At 43.8% G+C, this 25,779-nt stretch overlaps 1 protein-coding gene across 8 annotated transcripts in view; it reads right to left on the reverse strand.

The window, feature by feature from the left end:
- Positions 1-25,779, reverse strand: part of LEKR1 (leucine, glutamate and lysine rich 1) — a 102,044-nt gene that overhangs the window by 14,280 nt on the left and 61,985 nt on the right. For 6 of the 8 annotated variants that reach the window (XM_077348607.1, XM_077348604.1, XM_077348606.1 and 3 more), the window contains 3 exons: positions 18,184-18,339; positions 14,241-14,534; positions 6,335-7,794 (listed from right to left, as the gene is read on the reverse strand). In XM_077348607.1, the coding sequence (XP_077204722.1) occupies positions 7,393-7,794; positions 14,241-14,534; positions 18,184-18,339 (852 nt within the window). In that variant the 3' untranslated portion in view covers positions 6,335-7,392. Of the gene's footprint in view, positions 1-6,334; positions 7,795-14,240; positions 14,535-18,183; positions 18,340-25,779 lie in introns of those variants that run through there. The other 2 variants (XM_077348608.1, XM_077348610.1) reach the window with 1 other exon arrangement.

Consider the following 25,779-nt stretch of genomic DNA (forward strand, 5'->3'; position numbering starts at 1 on the left):
CAACAGTTGGTGGAGACGAATCGTCATGCCCAGTTTGAAGAAAGCTGACCACCGTGGGAAATAAGATGTTACAGAAAATGTATTTTTGGTCTTATCCAACAAGGCTTTTTCTCTGTAATTAATTTAAAGAATTCACTCAGTGACACACACACTGGGCAGAGGCCAATTTTATGTCTTGCCATATTTTTAATCAATCTGTTTTTATTTGCTTGGCTCATTTGTTAGCATTGTTTTAGTTGTGAGCTGGCTTCAGTAGGTTCCGGGGATATGGCATACAAACTTTCTCAAAAAACCATGCAGGAAGGATTTGTTTAGTAATTGAACATATTTATTATTTATTACGTTACTAATTAAAATATTCCTGCCTTTTCTCATAGCTCAAGGCAGTTTAGGCATCACAAATTAAAGTATGCAGATGACCTCTTTCAACTCAGCTGTGACTTTCGCTTCCAGTTTGGTAACCTGCCAACACCAGCGTTGTCCCCACAATCCTCCCAAACTCATGTCTTTTGGCAACCCAAGATCCTAGTCAGATGCTTGGATGATGACACATTTTGACCCCAAAATATTTCGACTGGATTTCATCATGTAAATTGCTCTGGATTGTTTCCACTTCAATAGCTCAGTCTTGCTGTCATGTACAGCTATGGTTCTATTCTGTATCTTAGCTAAGTCAATAAAACCTAACTTGGGTAGGCATCCATCACATTCTTCTTCTTCGGTCCTTCCCTGGGAGATTTTATTGCATTAGACTGAGAAGTGTGTATACATTGAGCTCAAACAATCCCTACCCCAGAGTCCATGTGCTCAGTTTACATGTGTAGAGAGTGATTTTCACATGCCTGCCTTGTCACAGAGGGACGGATTTAATTACCACCAAAAATGCAAGATGGATAGGATACCATGCAGAGCACTCATGGCCAGAGATACAAAATGAGTAGGGCATTTCTATAACTAAGCTGTCCATTCACTGGCACAACACAGCCGAACAGACCGAACTTTTCCCATTCCCCTCAATTTCTGCCTATGAACTGGCCATTTACAATTCATGTAGTTACATATTTATTCGTAGAAGAGGCTTCAGCTTTCTCTTGTGAGACCACACACAAAGACGCTCACTGGCTGTGTGGCCTGGGAAATTGTCTCTGACCCATTTTTCTTGCCACCCAGTTCCCTCACCACAGACTTAGGACATTCACTACGAGTGTAGCTTTCATCAGGTCAAACGTGCACACATCAGGTCAAACACACATTCATTAGGTCAAACACGCATGAAACATTATAGTCAACAGTGAAATAAAGGATGTATCCAGAGATGCATTTCAAAGGCAAAGTGCCAAAATAATTTTTAAAAACAATCTGAAGGAGAGAGGGGCTGAGGAACAGACTACATAATCAGAGAAACAGCAACAAAACAGAGCCAAGGGACATACTAAAGCGGGAAGATAACACATAAACTAAATTCCCAAATACTGATATTAATAAATAGATTTAGGAGTAAATGCTGACCTGGGCCAATTTTGTACACATCGGACAATGCACTTTCAATGTGCTTTTGCAGCTGGATTTTCCTGTGCGGAACAGGATAATCTACTCCTAAAGTGCACCAAGAGTGCGTTATCCAACTTGTTAATGAATACATGTTAATGTGGACATGTTAGTAGTAATCAAAGAAGTCTTGCTTGTGTTCATTGTTGCCAGCCCCACAGTCCCTTGCTGATGGGAGTCCTCAGTTTGGGCATATTAAAGAGCATTTCCAAGTTCTAAATGCAAGAGTCAAAAAGCGAGGTTTTGATCGTCCAGTTCCCAGCCCCACCCCCCTTAAATGTATGCATTTATTATTCAAATAGACAAGACGTTGAGCAGCTTTACAGATTCCCAATATCAAACAAAAGTGCTGTTGTTTCACATTTTGTCAGACTCTGACAACTCGGATGAACAAACGGTGACCACCACCCCAAAGAAACTTACTGACTCAGGGAAAGTTTTCAGTCAACCCCTGGCCAGCGTTTTTGCATGTGAAACAAGCTGTGTTAATAACGCAGTACGCTGTGATCTCCAGACTGATGCAGTCCAGAACTAGGTGTCTCTTTGGATAGGTTGTGCTGTATTACTAACCCTTAGGGGTCAAGAGTTTTGGGAACCTATGCAAAAACATTCTGTCCTGCGATAGGTACAGAACATTCGCTAGTAACACTAGGTTTTTTGTTCCGAGACTTGTATTATAGTCAGTCATTTTCTCTTAAAGATTTTTTGTTTTAAAGAGCCTCGTGAAACATGTTTAACTCCTTGTGTCTACCACACCACGATTAAATACGAAATCGCTCTCTAATAGAGGCTTGCTTGTTGCATACTTTAAACACTGGCAGGAATAACGGTAAATTAAATCGACGTTGCTTTCCACGGACGCCTCTTTATTTCCCCGTTTTAATCATCCAGGCAATTTAGTTGATTCTCTTGCATATTTTCATGTAAAGAACTCTGAGAAACTGTGTTAACAGAGTACTTGCTGCCTTGTGGGTACAGAAAGATCCTCCTTTTATTCGTTAGGAACGTAGGGTCATTCATATCCTGGCAAGGCTTAACGTTCATGACAACTAGAGCGTTCCGGACAGAAAGCTCTTAAGGATGGAATGTTTGTCCTCTTCTTTGTGCTCTGTGGACAGAAGGGTCTCTCTTGAGGGCCGGGCCGAGATAAGTATTCCAGAAAAAAAACCCGAAGCTTCCTTGGAACTAGTTCTTTTTCTTTTTAAATGGCAGGGCACTGATTTTTTTTCTTCCGGAAATCAAGTCTGTGCTGCTAAAATATTGTATGCAAATATCTCGTGCAGAGCACTTTTATAACTTAAGAAGAGTTCAAGGCGAATACCATTATACCGTGGTGTGATGATGGTCCAAGCACGGACGGGAAAGAGGAAGGTGGCTCATGCCTATTGGTCTGCACTTGCTCCCCCTCCCTGCCACCAGCCAGCCTCCAGGTGGGGCCTGGGGATCCCCTGGAATTACAGCTAATCTCCAGACTCCATAGATCAGTTCCCCTGGAGGAAAAGGCTGCTTTCAAGGATGGGCTCTATGGAATCGCACTCCATTGAGTTTCCTGTCTTCCCCAGGCTTCATCCCCAAATTTCCAGGAATTTTCCCAACTGGGAACTAGCAATTCTCTGCTAGGAAAGACCTGGCGACCGTGGTCTGAAACCAGTTAATATGCATGCAAAATTATTTGCACGGACTTTGTGCACACTGTTAGAGATCCTGCACACACTGGTATATGCAAAGACCTACAGTTAGGGAACACCCTGTAAAACCAGCCTGGTTTGGGTCCATTTCCAGTTCTGCCCCTGTTTTACTGCCATCAACAGCATACCTGGTTTGTCCTGAATACAATGTTCAGTAGTAGAAAAGTTAAAATACCATGTCACAATGCATATTTTTGAGGAAACGCACACTTAGCTTGTTCTGTTTAATGTAAGGGGGATTCCAAATGGCCATGTTTGACTGTAGCAGCAGATGTTATAGATACGCACTTCTAGGCTTTGGATGAACTCAGGCCCGTCAAAGCTCATGCTGGAATAAGTTTCTTAGCTTTAAGGGGCCACTGCACTCCTGTCTCATTTAATCCGAGGTGGCTTCATGGCCAAAATCACCATGAATTCATTTAGCACAGCTTACCAGGTTTGTGGGTCAGGTGTTTGTATTTCCCAAAGAGTCAGCTAATTGCTTGAATGAAGCCGTGCGGCACTGGAAGGAAGGTTCCCTGCCATCGTTTCTGAATCTACCTTGTCCTTCCACCCCGCGCAGAATACTTTGGGCCTTCAATCCAACTTGGCTTCATTCCAGCACAGAGCAATGGAATTAAATGGAACCCTTCCTGACTGATTCCAATACGAGCACCTAGGAACCAAAACTTTGTTCTATCGGCAGAGACCCCCTGTTGCCACTTCTCAGCTTTGTGCAATAGCTGCCGCATGACTCAGAAAGTCAAGGGGGTCTGGTTGTGTCTGATTCAATAAGACAGCCCGTCAGTAGCACTTGACAGCAAGGGAAACATACTGTAGAAGAGCCTACCCAACCTGGAAGCGAGAGAAGGTCAGGAGACCTGCAGGGGCCCAAGAGTTCCACTTTTAAACCCCCGGGGCACAAAGTTTTATCTCAGAGCCGCCAGCAAAGTCTTTGGAATCTTCTTCTTAAGAGCAGCTCTTATGACTGACCCTTTGCCAAGCCATCAAGCAGAGTACTTTAAAGATAACTACCCTGTGTAGAAAGGGCTTGCTGGCTTTGATGGTGTGCCTTTGGAAGGGAACACATTCCGGAATAAGCCCATCTTTGTTTTGATGTGTTGTTCTGCTATGAAACAAGCCCTGCCTCTCTTTTGCCAACAGAGGCTGCTTCCATATGGACATTTTCCTTGGCCTTGCATCCCAATCTGGAGCGTTTTGAATGGGGAAAGTCTTAACAACATCACTGTGCGACTGTCCACATTCTGGTTTTTCTCCTGCTTCACTGTCACTCCTCCCAGACCTGCTTTGGTACAATCCTTCTGGAAGTATTGTAGTCTAAACAAGTTTTTATCCCTGACGAGGCTGATTTTTAACTTCCTCACCCACGCTGCATCACTTTCCCCATGGTATCTCCTTGTACCCACTGTTCTCCCCTTTGACAACACTAGCAAGATTCTCTGGTTTAAAAAAGAAATTGGTAGTTGCGTCATAACACTCTAGCAAGGTACTGACTACCGACATTTGAAATGCTGGCAAAAAGCCAGCACAGGGTGGAGGAGGGTGGCAGGCATGAGGGAATACCAAGAGAATCACACAACTGTCCTCCAGGTAGATTCTCCATTGCTGTAGCAACGGATTCTGCATTTGCAGTGACAGAATTCACAAGGGGCAATTGCTGCCATGTAGGTGCATCCAAAGGAGGACAAAGTTGAGCAGTAGAGTACATGATTTGCATGCAGGTACCCAACACTGCCAGTTGATCTCAGGTAGCAGATTCTGGGCATGACCTTCTGTCTACCTGATGTGCCCTGGAAAGCCATGAGCAGTCAGACTCCTCGGCTGAATGAGTCAAGGGCCCAGCAATAAGGCTGCTTCCCCTACTTAGAGGTGGGGGAGAAGCAGCAGAACGAAGTTTGAGTCCAGTGGCCTCTTTCAGACCAGCTATGTTTTCTTCAGGGCATAAGATATCTGAGGAAGTGTGCATGCACAAAAAGGCTTATCCCTTGAAGAAAACTTGGTTGGTCTGAAAGGGGCCACTGGACTCCAACATTGTTCATCCATCAATGCACATTCAGCTCAAGAATGCAAAGAGGATGGGTGCCTGCAGCAACGGAGCTTATATCCCAACAGATGGCAGCTTCCCTTCTCAAGGCAGCACTCCAGGACCGTTTCCATACTGGAAGCCTGGTGCCAGGCTGGAGGATGGAGTTTGAATCAGGGCAGATTGCCCCACCTCTTCCTGCTCCCGCACGAGGGAAGCATTTGGCCAAGTGCACTTTGTCCACACTGGATTTGTGCTCCCATATGAGAGCCAGGGACACAAAGTTCCCAGTGCAGAAATAGTCCAGGATCGGTAGGTGATAGTGTGAGGGTGGAAGGGGGAGATCAGCCACCAGGGATCTCCCAAAGGAAGCTGATTTCAGCTCACAAGTGCAGGTTCACTTAATCCAGGGAAGCGTTCATTCCTTATGGCTAAAAATCCTGAGTACAATACAGAGAAAATATATGTTTAAAATGTAGTTATAATACTGGTGGGAGGAGGGCGGCAGCAGGGGGAAGACTAAGAGGACTTTCCCTTTCGTATAGGGGCTGCCCCTCGTCCATTGACCACAGGCACTGAAATCTCTATGCGCTCTGTGGGCAGCACTGCAGAATATTCTCCATCTGTAGTTGGGGTTAAAATGTTATATAGCCCAGGTCGAAAGAAGTCCATTTTCAGCGGACTTTGTATGGTGTCTGAACTGGTCTCCAGGGAAAGGAGGGACTGGCACATATCCATCAACATGGACTGAGGATAGTTCTGTTGGTGGTTCACTCCTTTGGCAAACAGCTTAGCTTCCCCACAGTTTGCAGCTTATAAAAATGGGAGGCAGTTTCCTCTGTCCCATAAGCAGCATGCTCATTCCTTAGAAAAACACCCTACTGTTTTTTTCTATGTGATAAACTGGGATCAAGCAACAGAACAAAATGAGATCTGTAATGATTACATACTTTATGGAAGCAGTTAACTCATGCAGAAAGAATAAAAATCTACCAACAAGGATTCTCACCCCTTATGTGGAACACCCCCCAGACTCCCTCCCCCTCCCCCTCCCCCCCCACTCCCTTCCCTCCCTTCCCTTTGGGCCTCAGAAGCCGGGCGGCCACAGCGCCTGAGCAATGAGCCCCAGCACTGAGGCCCAATCATTGCTCTGCTGCCACCGCCACAGGCCCATCTACTGGTGCGCTCCCTAAGGGGGGAAAATGGATGTCACGTCCGTTATCATATCCGTTATAGGGACCATGCCAGTACATGTTCCACATCAAGAAAAGAAAACCCCATGGAGTCTAAAAATAAGCCAACATATTTTTGCTTACATTTTGACTACCACTCAAACAACTGGGATAAAACGGCTACCATGTATTAAATGCCTTAATCTGTGCCATCTCCCTCTCCCCCAAACAATACATTTAGTTCTCAATGAGGGGGTAAACCTGTTCCTAGGCCATATCAGATGGCAGGGGAGGGTTCATATGACTGAATGTTCCTCCATATAAGAAATTCCCCAAGGATAAAGGAAGTATCCCCTTTCCCTGACAAGTTAACTTTCTGTGAGATTCCCCACCCCACCCACAAACACACACACACCCTTATTGGCACGGAAGAACATTCAGTCATGTATACCCCCACTTGACACTGGAATTGGTATAGTCCAAGTTGACCAGTGATTGGATCCTGTGAGAAAATATATGGGTTTCAGTGTATTTTCCCACCAAAGGCCATTTCAATGCTTTGGGGACGGTGTTCCACATTGTAGAAGATGTATGGGAGAAAAGTGTTAAACAGTTCCTTTCTCCCGTGACCTTTTCCTGATCTTCAGAGCAGCTGCCTGGAGCTGCCAACTCAGCCTTTAAAAAAAAAGGAAAGGAAAACCAAGGAAGAGCCTATACAGGGGGTCAAACTCTGCTTCCGCCGAGACACTGCGGACCAAAACGCTGATTCATAATTGCCTGTGAGACATAAACAATGGCGCTATTTTCTATTACATGACTTTTGGCTTAATTTGATGTTATCTGTATATAAAAAAAGATGTTCTGTCCTAGAAGTGTGCTAGTTGCTGGAAAAAAAAACCCCACATTCCACTGGTAATAGCTGTCTGAGGAGGCCAAACACCTGCTCCAGGTCCCCGAAGCCTCACTGCAGACTGAGCTGCCTTGTTATAACTGCTGCGATCCTCCTCCTGGATCCATCTAGAGAAGATTCTCTTCTGCTCGATGACTGCAGCGCAGGAAGACCGGGCCCACTTAGGTTGCTGCACTTGTACCAACTGTGGGGCGGCACTTTCGTGGCTCTTGAAATGCCACAGATTCCCGGCGGCGTCCTTCCTCTCCCACGATTGGAGCTTTTGTCACCGTGGCCATTGACCAAGCCAGCAGGGGAGAGGAGGTTGCCCTGACTGAGAGGACCCCGTGATGATAGGAAATTTCCACTGACCTTCTTGAGCTCCAGGACTTGTTCTCTGGCCTGGGCCAGAGCTTCAGTGAGCTCATAGCGTTCCTCGCACTCCCTGCGCACCGTGTCCTGGAGAAGAGCGTTCTGCGAGGAGACAGAAAGGCATATTTCATCAGATGCTGCCAAAAAATTAAAAATAAAAGGAAGCATGTGAAACGTTTGGGTGGCTTCTTCTCTTTTCAGTGTTTGAGAAGCGGAGGGCACATGCTGGCCTGGGATGTGCTGGGACGCCGCCCAGCATGCCATGTCTACTTTATAAAACCATTTCTACTTTTTTGGCGACTGCATTTTGTTATCTTGGCTTCACGGGCCAAAAAAAAAAAATACACAGCTGATCTCAAAAGACTTATTTTACAGAACCTTTGAATGCGTTCGTTTTGAATGGTCACATCAAAAACAGCTTTTAAAAAATGTTGCTTCTGAAACTGCTCTGTGTTCCAGAAGAGGCTTCCTTCTCAGTGATCAGGTTTCAGGGGTTGGGGAGCTGCTGCTGTGCGGTTTGTCAGACCCAGGCAAAAGCTGGGCCATAAGAACAACCCAAAGACTTTTTCTTCTAATGTGTCTTAAATTAATAAGGATCCCGTATCCGTCAGTCTGACAAATTATATAGCCGAGCCGTCAGCACAGCTTGTGGCAATGAATTCTATTAGCTCCGTCATTTGTTTGTGGGGAGAGAAAGAATGGCTCAGTTCCCACCTAGATTTCTACAAGTGCAAGAGGGGAATTCCCCCCTTCTTTTGGGAGTTCTCCAGTTTCCCAGCAAGCTATTCCTCAGGCTCCTTCATTCCCCAATAGCATCACAGGGACTCATTATGCACGGCAGGAGCTACTCCGTGATGCTGCTGTACTGTTGCGGCAGGGCAAAAAGCCCCGCTGTCCCCTGTGTACACACGGGGGCGGAGCTCCGCCGGCTGTACCGGCACAATGGCCCCGTGCATGCAACTTGGGGCTGGAAGGACCGGGAGTGCTGGTAAACAGCGGCAGCAGCTGTGGGGGGGGAGTGGGGACAGGGGCCCCCAATGCAGGATGGTGGGGAGCAGCATGGTGCTCACCCACCATAGCGGGGAGTTGCCCCTATCAGCTCCTCGGAGCTACGGAGTCGGCAGAGGCGAGAGCCGTCCCTGCAGGGACACCATAGCTCAGGGGAGGAGCCGGGCCGAAAGCCTAACTCCTCCGATTATGCACGGCGCTCGGGCAGCCTGGCCATTGCCTGTGTCCTTAGGAGTTCTGGGACTCTGGAAGAACCTGTGTTTCATTAATGCGGGTCTTCCAAGGGCCTGGGTCGGGACCCGCCCATGCTGGCGCTGGCAGCATGCATTATCAAGGATTTTCCCCAATGACCTTCTGCCACAAGCGCAAGAATTCTGGCCCGTGCATAATGTCTCAGGGTGAGTTTTGGTCAGCGGCAGTCAGGAGGACTTGGCAAAATTCAGCCCTCCCTCATACTTGCGTGATCCTAGACAGGATCCAAGCCAATTTCTACTCATGCTACCCATTATGTTTTTCTACCCAATCTTCAAGGGATTTGAATAGAGACGTAGGAGCTGGGGGTCCCCACCCTATTGACATCCATTTCTAAAGCTATAACTTACAGCTCCTAAACACTGAAGACCAAAAACACTTTGATCCTGTAGAACCTCCAAGACAGCTACCACGATGAAGATAGCTCGTTTCCAATGACAACCTATGGAGTGTGGTCCATGAGGAACAATTTAAAGCAGTCCAAGGCACATTTCCATCCTAATTCAGCTTCCAACTGGTTCAACCAGATGACGATCTATACTATGTCAAAGGCTGCAAAAGATCTGGTGCAGGTCTGCTACTGCTCTCTCAATTACTTTTCTAAGAAAGGGCAAAACAGAGACTGGGAAATAATTGGACACATCATCCTTTCTGAGTGGCTGGATATTTGACCTAGAGAGCCCAGGCAAGCTGATCCCATCAGATCTCAGATGCTAAGCCCTTAGCACTAGGAAGGGCAACCTCCAAGGAATGCTAGAGTCATGATGCTGAGGTGGGCAATGGCAAACCACCTGCAAATGTATCTTGCCTGGCAGCCAGCCAATCTAAGCATCTCTTGGCTATATTACACACATGACATATGATAGATAGATAGATAGATAGATAGATAGATAGATAGATAGATAGATAGATAGATAGATAGATAGATAGATAGATAGATAGATAGATAGATAGATAGATAGATGGATGGATGGATGGATGGATGGATGGATGGATGGATGGATGGATGGATGGGAGAGAGAGAGAGAGAGAGAGAGAGAGAGAGAGAGAGAGAGTTGTGGCTGGGTGAAGGTGCCATGAATGATCTATGATGGACATCAAGAGCTCATTAATATGGTTCTTATATGATTTTAGCAACCAGGAGAGCATGGATCCAATGAACAAGGAGTGCCCTTGGTAGATCCCAGGATCCTGTCAATGTCCATCATGGTAATTAGATCAACATAGCCCACAAGCAGCCCAGACAAAGTATTATGCATTTCTTCTGCTTGGACTATATTACAGGCAGTATACAGTTCAGAGTGTGTTTGTTTTATTTTATAACCAAAAGCTTTGTGAAGGTATCACTGCTACGTGTCTGTTCCTGAGACAGTAAAGGGTGAGATTTAGGAGTCAACAGATGTCAAGATACCTTGACTGGGATGGTTGTCATGTAGATGATATAACGGTCACAGAAAATGACATTTCTTTGCTACCATCATTACTGCTCCATAGCTCTTCTAAGGCTTGCTCTGTCCGATTCCCTATCAGTTTTCTGCCAGTCTTTCCAAATGTCATCTGGCACTTTTTAGATAAGCAAGCTCTGCAGTCATCCACAAGGCTGCCTTCAGCCCAAGGCCGGGAGAGGTCAATAACAAGCAATCTTGGCAAGAACTTCGAAGAAGTTAATATTCCAAGCTCCCACTGAAATACTAGATATTCATGCTGGTATTAATTCCGTAAGTACAACTTGAATGCGTTGTATTGCAATTAACTAATTAATAATGGAGCAGTACTTGTTTTATAGAGTCATATGGTATGGCTCTCAGAATCTGTTCATCAGTTGAGGTCATTAAACACTGTTTCATAGGGCTGGGAGGCCTGGCCTGTTAAACCATCAGGAAGAGTATGTAGGGTAACAATATGCAATTTCTAGGGAAAATTCAGAGGTGACATCAGTCCTTTCTAGGAATTACTGGAAAAATTGGGATAAGGCGATAGAGGATTTGACAATTCCTAGAGAGGACTGATGTCACTTCCATATTTTCCCTGAAAGTTTTTTTTTTAAATACTCTTTCCTGTGCCGGCTGCTGGCAAGGCCCGCTAGGGGTGGGCGCATGACAACCCTTCTCTTCTAGGTACTCACAGTTTAGGCAAGGGTCTACAAAAGACAGGGCCTCTTCTGTGATTGTCCCTTCCTATGGAACTCCCTCTTAACCTGGTACCATCTCTATTACCATTCAGACACTTTTCAGACCTTTTCTCTCCTGCACCAGCTCCCAGCTAGCTCTTCAGTCCTTTCTAATTTAGGTTTCACTGCTATCTTTATTGCAACAGCTTTTCATTGGTTTTCATATCACTGTTTGGTTTTTACATACCACAGGCCACTTTGAGTGCCCCACTGAGTCAGAATGACATTGTATGCAAACGTATACAACCAGCGAGAAATTCTCCTGCAGAAACGCCATTGCAAGCACTTCCATTCCAGCTTGAATGCTGTGCGATTAATTGGTAATGTACATGCTTTCCAGGACAACATCATGTCAGCAACAGAAGAAAGTCTGAGTCTGGCGGCACCTTTAAGACTAACACACTTTTATTCAAGGGTTTAGTCTGCACGGGGCTTTTTACCCAGTCTCAGTTCAAATAAATCCCTCCCTTCTACAATGAATTTGATTTCCATTTTGATTTTGGGTGCTTTAAAGTGACCCTACCTTTCCCCCACAATATCCAGATGTGGATATAGTCCTCAATATTTGAAAAATCGCCATCAGTAAGTGTACAGATTTCTGCTTTTTGCAAATTAACTTTCTTTGTGCCTCATAGCAAAGCAGTCTCCCCTGATTGGTCAGGGCAATAGTTCAAAGACTTCCTTGTACATGATTGCAAGGCTTGCCTTGCAATCAGGAAGACTGCGCTCCAGAGATTTGCCTCTGCTGTCTCCAATTCTCTCTCCCCACCCACTTTGGTCAAGGAAAGAGACTCCTGCTGTGCTTGGCTCCCCACCCCACTCTGAGCTTCCCCAATCAAGTGTAGAACCCTTTCCGCTTCAATTGGGGGGGGATAGAGGAAGACCCCAGTTCAAATCGATCTGAATTCAGCAGGATCTACAATGGAAAAAACAAAGTAAGTGCAGAATCAGCACTTTTGTGTGCATGCACACTACACCAATACAATTTTGCCTGCATTCACACTTACACCTTGAATAAAACTCTGTTGGTCCTAATGGAGCCACTGCTTCAGGCCCATCTGAATTCATCATTCCATTAAATTAGAGGTGGCTGCCCCCCTCCCCCCCGATGCACCTGAAATGGAGCAGGTTAAGTGTGTCAATAATGGAAAATAAATGCTAGCAGTACATCAATAATCCCTGATCATGAAGACGTGGGGAAATGTTAGCTGTGTTTGCATTTTTAAAGGAAGCTTTAAGAACACACACACACACACTAAGGACCTAGTGAAGGATCTAAATTAGGAACCCAGTAATTTTAAATCTGATTAGTGCTGAATCTGAAAGTAGACCTCATTATACAAGAAATAAATTCACTGCAATTCAGTTTCCCACACAGACACACACCATTTCTTCCTGCCCAAAAGCACAGGAGGAAATAGACTGAAAGGCTGAAAGAATTATCCACAGTCCAATACTGACTAACCTCCAGTGACAGAAAACCAAAGTTAATCAAGGAAGTTTGAGTTAGGCAGAAAACAGAACTTTCCCCTGTTGCCATGTAATTGCCAGTTTTCAGATCTCTGGCAGATAGGGCTGGCAACAATCTCAGGTACAAAAATATCTACCTTAGTTACCAATTTTTTTAATGTGTTAAGAACGGTTAGTAATAAGAACCTGGTCTTGGATCAGTCATGATGCCCTCATACGGCATCTAAGAGGCATAGAAGAGATGGTCTGATTGAAAATGCATTTTGTGGGCACTTTTGGAATTTTAGGTATAGGTAATGGGTCAAAGGCATGGGCAAACAATCACAAAATGATTGCACTGAAGGCATGGTCCATTTATAGCATGTTGGAAGGGTTCTCCAAAGGTTCAGAGCCAAATCTCCTATCATGGAGATGGTGCCAAGAAACACAACGGAAGTTAGTCATGGTGGCCAAAGATTAATGCTTTTGGTGCTACAATTTCATCAACTTGGGTTAACGTTTGGATTTCAGACATCAAGTAAATGTGCTCAGTTTTTCATCACATCACTCACACAAAAGGATAGAAACCTGCTCCTTATTCTTGGATTTCTCTCCCGTAGGATATTCACTTCTATGCATTCCTTTCCCCACCCGCCCACAAGCCTGAAAACATTCATTTTTCTTCTCCATTTCCTTTCTGAACTCTGTTCCCTTTATTTATATAAAGTTTCTTGACTAATGGTCTTTCTACTCAGTTCATAGCCTACTGTCTAATTGTGCTTTTTCCATTCTTTGCCCTTTCCCCTTTTGAGTCAGGTCTGTCCACAGCTGGATTCTTTTCCTCGCTTTAGTTCTTGTACTGCATTTGGAAGTTTTGTAAATGATTTATAAATAGAAATTGATGATGACAGCAGTCGTAACTTTCATGGATGTCAACGCAAACTCCCATAACTAGAAAGAACTTCACGATATTTTCCAAGAAACTGAGGCTGAGGTTACCCAAATCACAGGCCCTTCTGTCAACGTTTGGCATGATTTCATATCATGTTACCTAGTTAGTTGTCAAGAGAACAATTTGGATGTCCAGCCTGGATTGTCTTCCTTTGATAATGGGCTTGTGAGGTTGGTCTAAAACCTCTGTTCTTTGGATTACATTAAACTTTCAACCATCTGTTTTATGGTTACGGCCATTTATTTTATTATTAAGCAAGATTCAAGGCCATCATCACAGGCTGGCTGGACTTACCCATATGGGGGGAAAGGAAAAAAACTCACATTTTTTTCTAAAGATAGGCAATATTCTCCCTTCCCACTGCCTTCTAAAGGAATTGTGCTCTTTAGGTTCCTTATCCACCTTTCCATACTCCTGTATGCATACTACAAATTAGGCATATACCACCTGGCCCTGCATTAGAGGGAAGTTCAGGCATGCAGGTTCATCCCTCCATGGCTGTAGTGTCAGGCACTGTTAAACAGTTAGCACAGATTAAACACTGCTCAAGGATGGATTTCCTTTTCAGTTGTTTTTCTTCCAGATCTCCTGGCATCAGTTCAGACCCTAGACCAGCCAGGGGAGTACCTTTGCAATGTGTTTTTGGTGCTGAACTATTAAGTGATGAGACACTTGGCTATACAAAATCAGTTTTAGTATATTATGGCAAACTCTCACCTCTTCTTGAACTTGATTCAAATCCTGGATTAACTGTGTTTTTTCCTGGGTCATTTTCTCCAGTTCAGAGCCGTTCTTTTTTAATTCTTCCGCCATGTTTTCTGTGACTGTATGATGGGTCCTCCTCTCTTCTACTAGCTGGGTCTCAAGGTCTGCCACCCGCTTTTCAAGGCTTTGCCATTCTTCTGCCTTATTGTTTTTCTCTGAGAGTTTGGCCTGGGCTTCACGGAGCTCTTTCCCAAGGGTTTCCATTTCCATTTTCAGCTTATTAGCGTTTTGTATCAATGAAGGTACCTGGAAAAACAGATCTGGCATTCATTTGTTTGCAAGGCATTCCTTGGTTAAACAGTTTTAAAATATTCCTAAGAAATTTTTGCAAGAGAAAGTTACAGGAGTGTAGCCTCATCGGTCTGCAGTAAAGAGGTAGATTGGAGTCCAGTAACAACGTAGAGACCCACTAGACTTTTTTTTGGGGGGGGGGAGGTATCAGCTTCTGAGAGTCAAAGCTCTCTGAATTATCTGTTGGTCTTAGCATCTAGCAAGAGAAAGGACATGTAGCACTAATAGTATTCTGTGCTTGTCAAAAATGAATGGTATGAAAAGTGCTTTACAGAAATAAAACATGGAGGTAGGAAGAGAGAACCAACTGCCCAAGGTCACAGCAGCACTTGAAATGGCCGAACAGGAAATGGGCCTCCTGCCTCTCAAGCTCGGGGTGGGGGCACGCAGAACTGTTTTGGATTATCCTCATTAAAGTGAGCTGTAGAGCGGTAATGCTTAAATGGTTCCAGGACACACAAGTACACTGAGAAAGAAATGGTTTGTGTGTCCTGACATATCAAATAAATAATTAAAGACTTCTAAAGCCCACCCACCGATACGTCTGCCCAGGGTATATGGTATGATATATTTATTTACATTATTTATAGATTGCCTTTCTCACTGGGACTCAAGGCAGATTACATAGGGTAAGTCAAATATAATCAGCAGCATGGAACACCCAACAAAACAGTGCAAAAGAGAGGCTGGATAACAGAAATCAGAAACAGAGCTGAAACAAAACTCAAGTGTAACCAGGCTCCACTGAAAGCAGGCCATTTGGTAGCTGATTAAGAAGCAATTGGATGGACCCCTAAATGTTGCCCACTGCACAAACACAGCAGGCTCCCCGCACAAGGGAGATGCCAAATGTCACCCCAGATGTTCCTACTCTGGTCTTGCTCGGAGACAGGGCTTCTGCAGAGGCACAGAGGGCTCCTCTAAGGGTAGACAGCCCTTACTACTACATGCTGCAGATGTAATTCTCTGTCTGTAAGGAGGCTGCTGCTGATTCTAATTTGGAAATAAATCTATCACATATTTGAGGAATACTCCTTCGGAGATTGTTCAGAGTAGTTTGCTTAATCTTAATGGAGTCATTATACAAGACAATAAATCTTTGACAAATTTCATGCACCAAGCAATTGCCAGGGCTATTCTGCAAGTCATTATGTACAAAAAGAAAGAAGTAACGTTAAATTTGAGAACAGAAAATACAAACAACAACAATCCCAAAACAAACAAACAAACAAACCAAACCTCTTCCAAAATGGAAACATATATTGGGGGCTGGTATTGCCTCTTTAAAATGGCTAAATGTGCTTAAATTACAAGTTGGGAAAAGGTGAAGGAGAGGCAGAAATTTGCAGGCAGAAAGAAGAAATATCAGCAATACAATAGGAGAGCAACTGAATGCTAGAGCCAGGAATATATATTTCAGAAAATATTCATAGGAGCACTACTTAAATTTGTCCTCTAGTGCAGGGTTAGTCAACCTGTGGTCCTCCAGATGTCCATGGGCTACAATTTCCATGAGCAAGGGGCTCATGGGAATTGTAGTCCATGAACATCTTGACTTGCAGACAACTTTTTGAGGCTGGGGACCGGCAGGGCAACTGCCCGCCCGCGCATGCCGTGCATGCGCAATTTTGGCCACGCATGGCGCATGCGCGGCCCGGCCGTGCATGCGCGATGCACGGGCGTGGCCCTGATTCCCTCTCACCCCTCTCCCGCAGTAAGAAGCTTTTTACTGCGGGGGGCGGGGAGAGGGAGCCAAGGCCCGGAGCCAAGGCCTTCGCGGCCCAACACCGGGCCGTGGCCCGCGGGTTGGGGACCACTGATCTGGAGGACCACAGGTTGACTATCCCTCCTCTAGTGCCATCACAGGCAACAAGATAAAAGCATTTTATTCTTAGGAATGGAATCCTAGGATGAAAAATATAAACATATTCAGGAACAGGCTAGGTGTTACTGCATTGGGAAGGCAAGGTCAGGAGGAGTCTTGCCCCATCAGGCGTACTCTTTAAAAAGCCAGAAAATGGCTTCCACAGATACAGTCCAAACTACGGAAAGTATTGCTAAGGATACAATGGCTGTTGGGGTGGTGAGATGCAGTGGCAAGTGCTGAATAGTCAAGGTTTGAGTTGAAATTCCCACTCTACCACAAAGCTCACCGGGGGATCGTGGGCCATTTGCTCTTTCTCACCTAACTTTACTCACACAATTATTGTAACGTTCAAATGGAAGAAGAAAGAATCACACATGGGGCCCTAAAGCCCTTAAGGGAAGGAAGGGATAAACACATAAATGACATAAGGCGTCCCGAGTCCATTTTGGAGAGAGGTAGCCTAGAAACACAAGATAAATAAATAAACAATCAAATATAATATCATGTTTCCCAGCACCAATATATTGTCTATTAGATCTTGGAGGAAATGTGATTTCTCTGCAGCAGATGACATTCAAGAGAAAGGGCTTAGAGCAGTCAGAGAATGTGATTTATAGTACCATCTGTAGCCTATATCAAGTGTTGCATGCATACTGAAAAGCAGACAGTTAAAATGTTGCATTATTGCTAAGTAAAATCTCTTTTTTCTATTTTACTAATTCATAATCAACCTTACGACATTTCTCCTCCTCAAATTAAACTGCAGTTGCCAGATCCATTTTTATTTTTGAATTAAGATCAGTCTGCAAATTCTTGGCTTGTATTGAAAAGATTGTTTGAACCACCCATTATTATACGCTAAACAGAATTTAATCCAAGCCCTACTAGGGATGGAAAAATATCCTGAAAGAGGTTTTGTTTTATGTTATTAGTTATCTTTGAACAACAGTCCTTGAAGTCATTTCAGCTTCTGATTGGTCCATCAGTTCAACCTAGGGCTGAATGAAAAAGTTAGAATCATAGAGTTGGAAGGGACGTCATGGGTCATCTAGTCCAACCCCCTGCACTATGCAGGACACTCACAACCCTATCGCTCATCCACTGTAACCTTCCACTGCCTTGAACCTTCACAGAATCAGCCTCTCTGTCAGATGGCTATCCAGCCTCTGTTTAAAAATTTCCAAAGATGGAGAACCCACCACCTCCCAAGGAAGCCTGTTCCACTGAGAAAGTGGACTGAACAAGAGCTGGCAATTCATGGTGGAGCTGGAGGTTCTGGAGTCATTTCTCCTCCAGCTTGGCTCAGTGTAAGAAACAGCAAGACTGTTTTTGATGGAATTTGCAATCCCACAGAAGAACACCATGACCCATGAATGACCCAAAATAACCATCTTAGGGGTGTGCCCGAAGCTCCCTGGAATTCTTTGTTCTTGTAGACAGGACAACTCTGGAATGGCAACCTAGGAAGACAGATTACATAAACAAACCCATTTTGAACAAGATAAGGTATCTAAAACATCCTTAGAACATCTGCCCAGGTCAACAAGAACAGTTGGATTCTAGAATTGTTTATTAATGTCAGCCCTACATTATCAAATTCCAAAAGGAGCTCCTTCATTTGTGGCTATGTCTTAACAACACGATTGCCTCATATGACCTGCATGAAAAAATTAAGTGAATATTATTTTCCCTAGTGCATTTTTAACCCCAAAGCAGTTTACATTCAGTTGTAAAAACCTTTTTGTGGAGCAGCTCGTCCTGATCTCTCTGATATTTGGCTATCAGTTCCTGATGCTTCTGTTTCTCGATGTCTAACATCATTCTAGCCTCTTCCTTGATTCTCAGAATCTCTTCCTTGTGATGAGCTTGTTCTTTGTCTCGATCAGCTTCAATCTGGAAAGCAAAATAATCTGACAGTCAGTCAGTATCTATCAAAATTTACAACATCTCTCCGTGGAATAGCACACAATCCAGCATAGTTTAGCTGCTGCAAAAACAGTGAGACTTAAGTTAGTCACAAGTAGGAGCTGGATGAAAGTTTACTCAGAAGTAAGTCCCACTCAGTTCAATGGAACATAGTTGCAATCCAAAATCCATTTCATTATTTCCAAAGAGCTTGTTATGACTGCATGGTGATACCTTGTGTCTTGTGTTGTTTAAAAAGATGGTCAATGATGCGGGCAATGAACAATCTAACTGCCCTGCCTAAATCCTGATAGAATTCAGGGATTTGATATGAGAACCCAAATATTCCACAGCGACTTTAGCCTTCAGAATGTCATCTCTACTGGCACTAGAAGAGAAGCCCAGAAAGAGTTTGGACTAAGAAAGATTTAAGGCCAGATTTAAGGTCATCTGGGTTGAACTTGCTGACCATGGAGGTCCCTTCCAACTCTATGATTCTGCCAGGATATCCTGATGTATATACCTGGATATCCTGATATTTCCTTTCAAAGTGAGGTTGTGGAATGTTGGGAGGGTTTAATCCTCTGCCTTATACTGAGGCAGGAAAGACAAACATAATACAGGTAATAGCGGCTTCAGGAGGGCAATTTCAGTTATGGTGAACCCATAAAGCCTCCTTTTCCCAATCTCCATAGCCCCATTAGGACCTCCACAGATGCATTTGCCTTGACATGGATGGCCCAGGTTAGCCCAATCTCTTCCGATCACAGAAGCTAAGAAGGCTGGCCCTTGTTAGTTTTGAGATTGGAGACCACCAAGAAATTTCTGGGTTGATACACAGAGCCAGGAAAAGGCAATCCACCCCTGTTAGTCTCTTGTCTTGAAAACCCATAAGTCAGCTGCGACTTGATTGTCCTAACAGACACAAACACACATATTCAGTTCATGCTATAAGAAAACATAGAGGAATCAGTCACAGAACTGTATAAACGGTAGCCTGGTCCTCAGTTAGACACCCAGAATTTGGAACTATGAGCTAACTAGAGGTAAAGCATCTTGAGGTGCAGGAGCTCCCAGGAAATCTGATGATGGATTAATAGGTTTGCCCCATGGAAATATCTGTGCTTCTGCTACATTTGACTTGTACATTTGGAAATAAAACAAATATTACAAATGTAGTTACATTTCCAGAGCTCAATCATCTAGTAGAAACTGAAGTTTGCGGAGTTACTCTTGAAATGGCCCATCACTCAAAGGAAGCAAGGAGAATGCATTAATACAGGGGTAGTCAACCTGTGGTCCTCCAGATGTTCATGGACTACAATTCCCATGAGCCCCTGCCAGCGTTTGCATTGTTATAGACATGATGATAGAAAATACTCTTTCTCCAGTATAAATATTAATAAATATTAATCATTCTGATCTCTTTTTTTAAGTGCATTTATTTTGCCATGATTAGTTAATTTCATGAAATAAGTGCACTGAGACCAAGTCAGGCATTGCGAGCATGGGAGAGGGCCACAGGTGGTGGTGGTGGGGCACTTGTCCATGATTTGCTACCATTTTACAGACACTCCAAAGGTTTTAACAAGTCTGCTTATTCAGATACCTGGGCCTCAAACTATCTGGCTCTATTCTTTGGAGTACCTTCAGGGGATTAGTTCCTTTGTTGCTTCCTTTTTAGAAATGTCCTCCACAGAATTCCTTCTCCCTAATCCAGACTCAGACTCTGCCTGGCCACCTCCTTTAAGGCCCTCCCATCATGGGCAGATCTTTTCCTTCACATTGGCTCAGCCCCCCAGGGAATACTTGTCCCCTCTTATGGCAGCCAAGAATGCTATCCACCATTGTTCAAAATTACTAGTCCTTGTCCAAACCACCATGCTTTATTTATTTATTCATTCTTTAGATTGGTATTCCACCCTGTCTTGACTGACTCATCTTGTTGGCTCAGGACTTCTGCCTAGCCGTGCTGAGGGGGCTTCCTCCATGATCTCAGGCTCAGATTCCTCCACTTCAGGGACCGTCCATTGGTGATCTTCACCCCAAGACTCATGGTCTACACATAAACTGATCAATATCAGCCAGGGTCAATAAAATTTGTCTGAGCTTTATAAACAGAGCAAAATTGGACAGTTTCAAAGTGACTACAGAACAGGACAAGAAACCTATCCTAAGGCAAACAATAAACCTTATGAAATAAAAAATGAGCTTTCTTTCTTTCTTTCTTTCTTTCTTTCTTTCTTTCTTTCTTTCTTTCTTTCTTTCTTTCTTTCTTTCTTTCTTTCTTTCTTTCTTTCTTCCTTCCTTCCTTCCTTCCTTCCTTCCTTCCTTCCTTCCTTCCTTCCTTCCTTCCTTCCTTCCTTCCTTCCTTCCTTCCTTCCTTCCTTCCTTCCTTCCTTCCTTCCTTCCTTCCTTCCTTCCTTCCTTCCTTCCTTCCTTCCTTCCTTCCTTCCTTCCTTCCTTCCTTCCTTCCTTCCTTCCTTCCTTCCTTCCTTCCTTCCTTCCTTCCTTCCTTCCTTTATTATCAGGACTTCTACCAGAACGGGATCCTGGTAATGTAAGTTTTCAAAGGAAAACAACTTTTCTCAGTGGAAAGTCCTCCAATTAGTCAATTTTCTTAATGCAATGGATCACTATCCAACAGCTTGTTTTAAACCTTCTTAGTAATCATATGCAAATGGCCAACAGCTCTTGACAGCATGGGGAGAACGTGTAAATTACTTGTTCTGTTCTGAGCTTTATAATCTGCATCTCACAGGGGTTTGGATTCTGTGTGGAATACTGTCAGACCCTGGAAACATAGGCACACACTATGCTTTTATCCAAAACAAAAATCCATGTCATGTTTTTTATTAAGACCAATCAAAATTACACAATGCCTTGAGCAAACTTTCTCCAGAACTCTTCATCAGACTGAACGTTCAAGAGGTGAAGGAGAAAAAACACATCTTTCAAATCATGGCGTTAAGGCGTCTACCTCACACGTAGGATATTCAGCTGACTTCATTGGGCACTCTGGAATGCTGGATGGAAGAAGCAGAAATGGAAGCTGCTGAGGTGAAAAATATAACAATTGGTAGCTGGTCAACTGTCTCTCAGATGCCAGACAGGAGTCCTCTCCCAGGTTCTTTCCCCTGCAGTTGAAATGTCCCTTTCCTTCGTTTCTAAATTCTCATATTCCTCAAGGAGACAAAAAGTCAGTAACTGTGTTGGTGCATATTTCTCAAGCGTGATACCTGTAAGTATCAGAAGTTTCTTTGAAAACAAGTATGGGGCCATACAGTGATAGGAAGAAGCATGTGCTCAGAGGGGAATGCTTCTGGCTGTAGATTAACTTTTCAGGGGAAGAGCAGAAGGGGCAGTCAAGATTCCAGCTGCTAAGTAAAGGGATGTTTTTAGCCTGGGGAAATATATGTGCGGAGCCAGTTGGCACTTGCTTCCTCTTATCCACTGGGGACAAAGTGTTTTTTCTACCTGGACATAATCTCGATGTAGAAGAAAAACAGCTTTCACCGTAACTAGTGAAGCATGGAACAAATTTTTCGCCTTGAGCCTTGGGTCAGGAAGTAGCTCTAAGTGTTTATAACGGCCAGCCTAGTTTGCAAACAGAATTCTTTGACAAAGGGAGCTGGAATGAATTTTGACAGTCCTGACATCCTCCGGAAACCACCCTGTGGATGAAAACATGTCCCATTTAGCTAATGCCTGAAATCACAGTAACTAGTAAGCCAGAATAATGAACATCCTGAAAGATACTTCTCTCGGATCCTGTTCAAGTTGCATAGCAACTACTGATTTTGTGTGTGTGTGCGTAAAACATTTTAATAACCCAAATGCATTTATTGTTAGAATGCCACTTTAAACAACTCAGTTTGGGAAGTTTTGTGTTTTTTTTACCCCTGATTTAGCAAGCACATGGAAGGAAAGAATTATTCTTATTATTATTATTTTAAATCGAGAACATTGTATGCCTATGTAATGGCACAGTGACCCAAGAAAAAGGCGACAACATCTCTTTGCTCTGATGAGAGCATTTTCGGAACACTTGACATTCAGCACATTTTAATAGCTGTTAGCAAATATGTAACTGCTGTCTCCTATTTCTATTAGTCCTGTCTCCTGCTTAAATGTCAAGCTGCACAACAGATTCTGATTGTGCAAACAGACTGACCTCATGATAAAATTACATCCTGCATGTGAGAAACTTGGTTGTTTGAGACAGCTCGATCTATGTATTAGTGAAACCCTAAAATTATGCCATGACAAGTATAATTTATGAAAGGAAAGGTCTGAGGGTTTGAGAGCCAGATGCTGAGAACTAAGGCCTAATGACTGATCACAAGTAAACAGTAAAAATAGTCTTTCGATACAGGAGAGGTTTTAAAAGCAGGAGACTCCCTCATTCTAATCCCCTCCCAGCACAGAAGGCAGAGAGCGATGCTTCACACATTCTTAGAAGTCACCTGATGAAAACCAATGTTCAGTAGCGATGCACATCTGTGAACATACCATTGCTGGTCAAATATATAACATTACCTCCTTGCAAACACAATACCGACCTTCATGGAGCAATGATCCGATTCAATATAAGGCAGCTTTGTGTATGTATGGAACAGTAACGAAGTTATAAGAAACATCATGGGTGGCTTATGCATGTGTGAACCACCCAACAAGGCTTACAAATCAACATTTCACAGATCTGTTTTGTGAATTCTCAGTGAAAACTCTACGCGGACATGCTTTCTTCCATTGGTTATTTGCTCTTGAAGAGAAGATGCGTTTCGCTACAGATATTTCTATGCACAGATCTCCTCTGTACTTAAAGGGAGTCAGATCTCCTCCTTCCCTTCCGTCAGAATCTGCTGATTAGCCCTGGAATTCAACATCCTTAGATCACATAACAGCCCAAGTGACAACATGTGATCCTCCGAGCAAAAATTCTCACCCACTTCTGCCTCATTCATCCATATTCTCAATCATGCTAACAAATACAACATGCATCTAAGTGCTTCGATGATCCTCTTCAGTGAGTCATTGTATAGATGTTTATTACTTAATGGGTCAGGAGAGTAGTTGGTGAACCACACAACTGCAATAGGATCAAGCCTTGTCTCCCGGCTCCCACACAGTACTGCCCAGGCCAGTTGCCTATGAGATGGGAAAATCAACTGAATTTTGCCACCCTATAAATAACTGTTAACAGATGAAGTTGGATCTTGCCACACTTTTCACTGATGCAAGAGGAAACGGGCTCCTTTAGAATCTCAACCCCCCTCTCCTCCCTCCCCCAACTATGCAAGGAACCATGGAACAGGGTTTGGCATGAAGAAGGGAGTCGGGCAACATCATCTCTCTTTCATCCTGCACCAGCAAAAAAGCTGTCAGGATCCGACCCACCGAGTATGGTTCTTACGCTAACACATATATGCTGATTCATGCAACAATCTATATTCAGTATTACTACTGGCAAGATTTTAGGGCATGATTTTGAACATGAGGGGATAATGCATCTCGGTGTGCATGGAAAACATACCCAGGGGACAGTCTCAGTGAAGTGATGTATGGATATGATTGCACAAGTTAGACCAGGGGTAGTCAAACTGCGGCCCTCCAGATGTCCATGGACTACAATTCCCAGGAGCCCCTGCCAGCATTCGCTGGCAGCGAATGCTGGCAGGGGCTCCTGGGAATTGTAGTCCATGGACATCTGGAGGGCCGCAGTTTGACTACCCCTGAGTTAGACCATAGGAAAAGAACTGAAGACTGGCACAGCCCCTCTTCAGTTTTGCAAGGTTTTTCTGGGTGTGCGTGAAAGCTGCATCTGCAGAGTTTCTAACTGGACATTCACTATGCTTGTCGCTGGGATGATGGTTTTATATCATGTGACACACATGAGCGAACCTGAAGATGCCTAATACTGAATTAGTCCATCCAAGTCCACACTGGCTACAGCTCTCCAAAATTGCAGTTAGAGGTCTTTCACATCACTTACTACCTGATCCCTAGCTGGAGAAGCCAGCGATCGAACGTGGGACATTCTGCATGCCATGCAAATGCTCTACCATTAAGCCACTGCCTCTCCCAAAGGATGTGCATGTGGGACTGAACCTCCTATGAATGCGTCAGATGGAATTTAATTGCATGGCGTAGAAGCAGGGGTGACCAAATTGACAGGGGCTCATGGTAATTGAAGGACATCTGGAGAGCCACTCTTTGGGCACCCCTGGAGGGAAGGCTACTTAGACGAACATCTTCCTAGGCCATTCCTTCCAGGCCCATCTCAATTCTAATTTTATATTCTGCTTGATATAGTGACATCACAGCATCAGGGGCAGGAGGAAAAGGGGGGCAGAAGGAAGGGTCTGCCACTGTTATCACCTCCTATTTCAAACGTCTCTAGCATTTGGATTTTTTTTTTAAGTTGCACATCTGGATAGCACCATCCTCAGTCTGTTGCCATTTTTATAATCTCTACGCTATGTACTTGTGCCAAAACCTATACAAACAAAAGCCCTTTAAAATAACTTCACGCCCGAAACAAACTTTTCCATTATGCAGCCTCTCTCTTTCAGGATCTCCCTCCCCAGATCAGTCGGTCTGCTGTGACAGCTGGGGTTTCCTCTTTTATGTGTGAATTAGCAGGCAGCGTTTTTTTCCCCCTTCTTTCTTTTGGTTATGACTTTCCAGAAAGCTTAGTTCATCAACCATGCCCGTGTAAATAACTCATCTTTACTTCGATGAAAGTTCTAAAGGGGGAATTCTCCCACCTCGTAAATCCTTTCCTTAAACCAGTTATGATAGAACCTCTGGGATGATTTTGAATTTAAACAGGACAAGAAAACCTGGATATATTTGTGAAATTTCAAGATGAAGGTTATTTTAAAAACGTCTCTATTTTAGTCATTTTATAATTGATTTCTAGAAATCTGAACAATCCAGGTTTGATTCTCCATGCCAGGTTTCAGGCTAAGAGAACCAGTTGTCCAGATTTTGTAATGAACAGAGCATTCACACTTCATACAGGCAGAATTCTGGTATTAATTCTGGTGTGCCTTAATTAAACTCTGGTGTGCCTCAAGTTAAGGAACTGCTTCTGTGGCTCCATAATTGATCACTGCTGCGGAAGTCCTTAAAATGCTCAAAGGACTTTAGGTAAAAGTCTGTTGGGGGGGGGGGAGAGACACACACCAAATGCAGCCTCTTCGTCATGACAAAAGTGCAGAAGAATGTGTTTCCCTTTGCTATATTTGAATTCAGGATTTTCCTCCACATGCCATTATGAGCCACTGCTACATGCTATTAAATAGACTTTGCAGACTGGTTAAAGTAAATAACATTCAAATAATTTTAATAATTAACATTAAAGTAATTATCATTTGTCCTAACTTTTCTCCTTTTTTTAATCTAGACATATCAGAACATCCA

The sequence above is a fragment of the Paroedura picta genome, chromosome 8 (assembly GCF_049243985.1).
Source record: "Paroedura picta isolate Pp20150507F chromosome 8, Ppicta_v3.0, whole genome shotgun sequence".
Taxonomy (NCBI): domain Eukaryota; kingdom Metazoa; phylum Chordata; class Lepidosauria; order Squamata; family Gekkonidae; genus Paroedura; species Paroedura picta.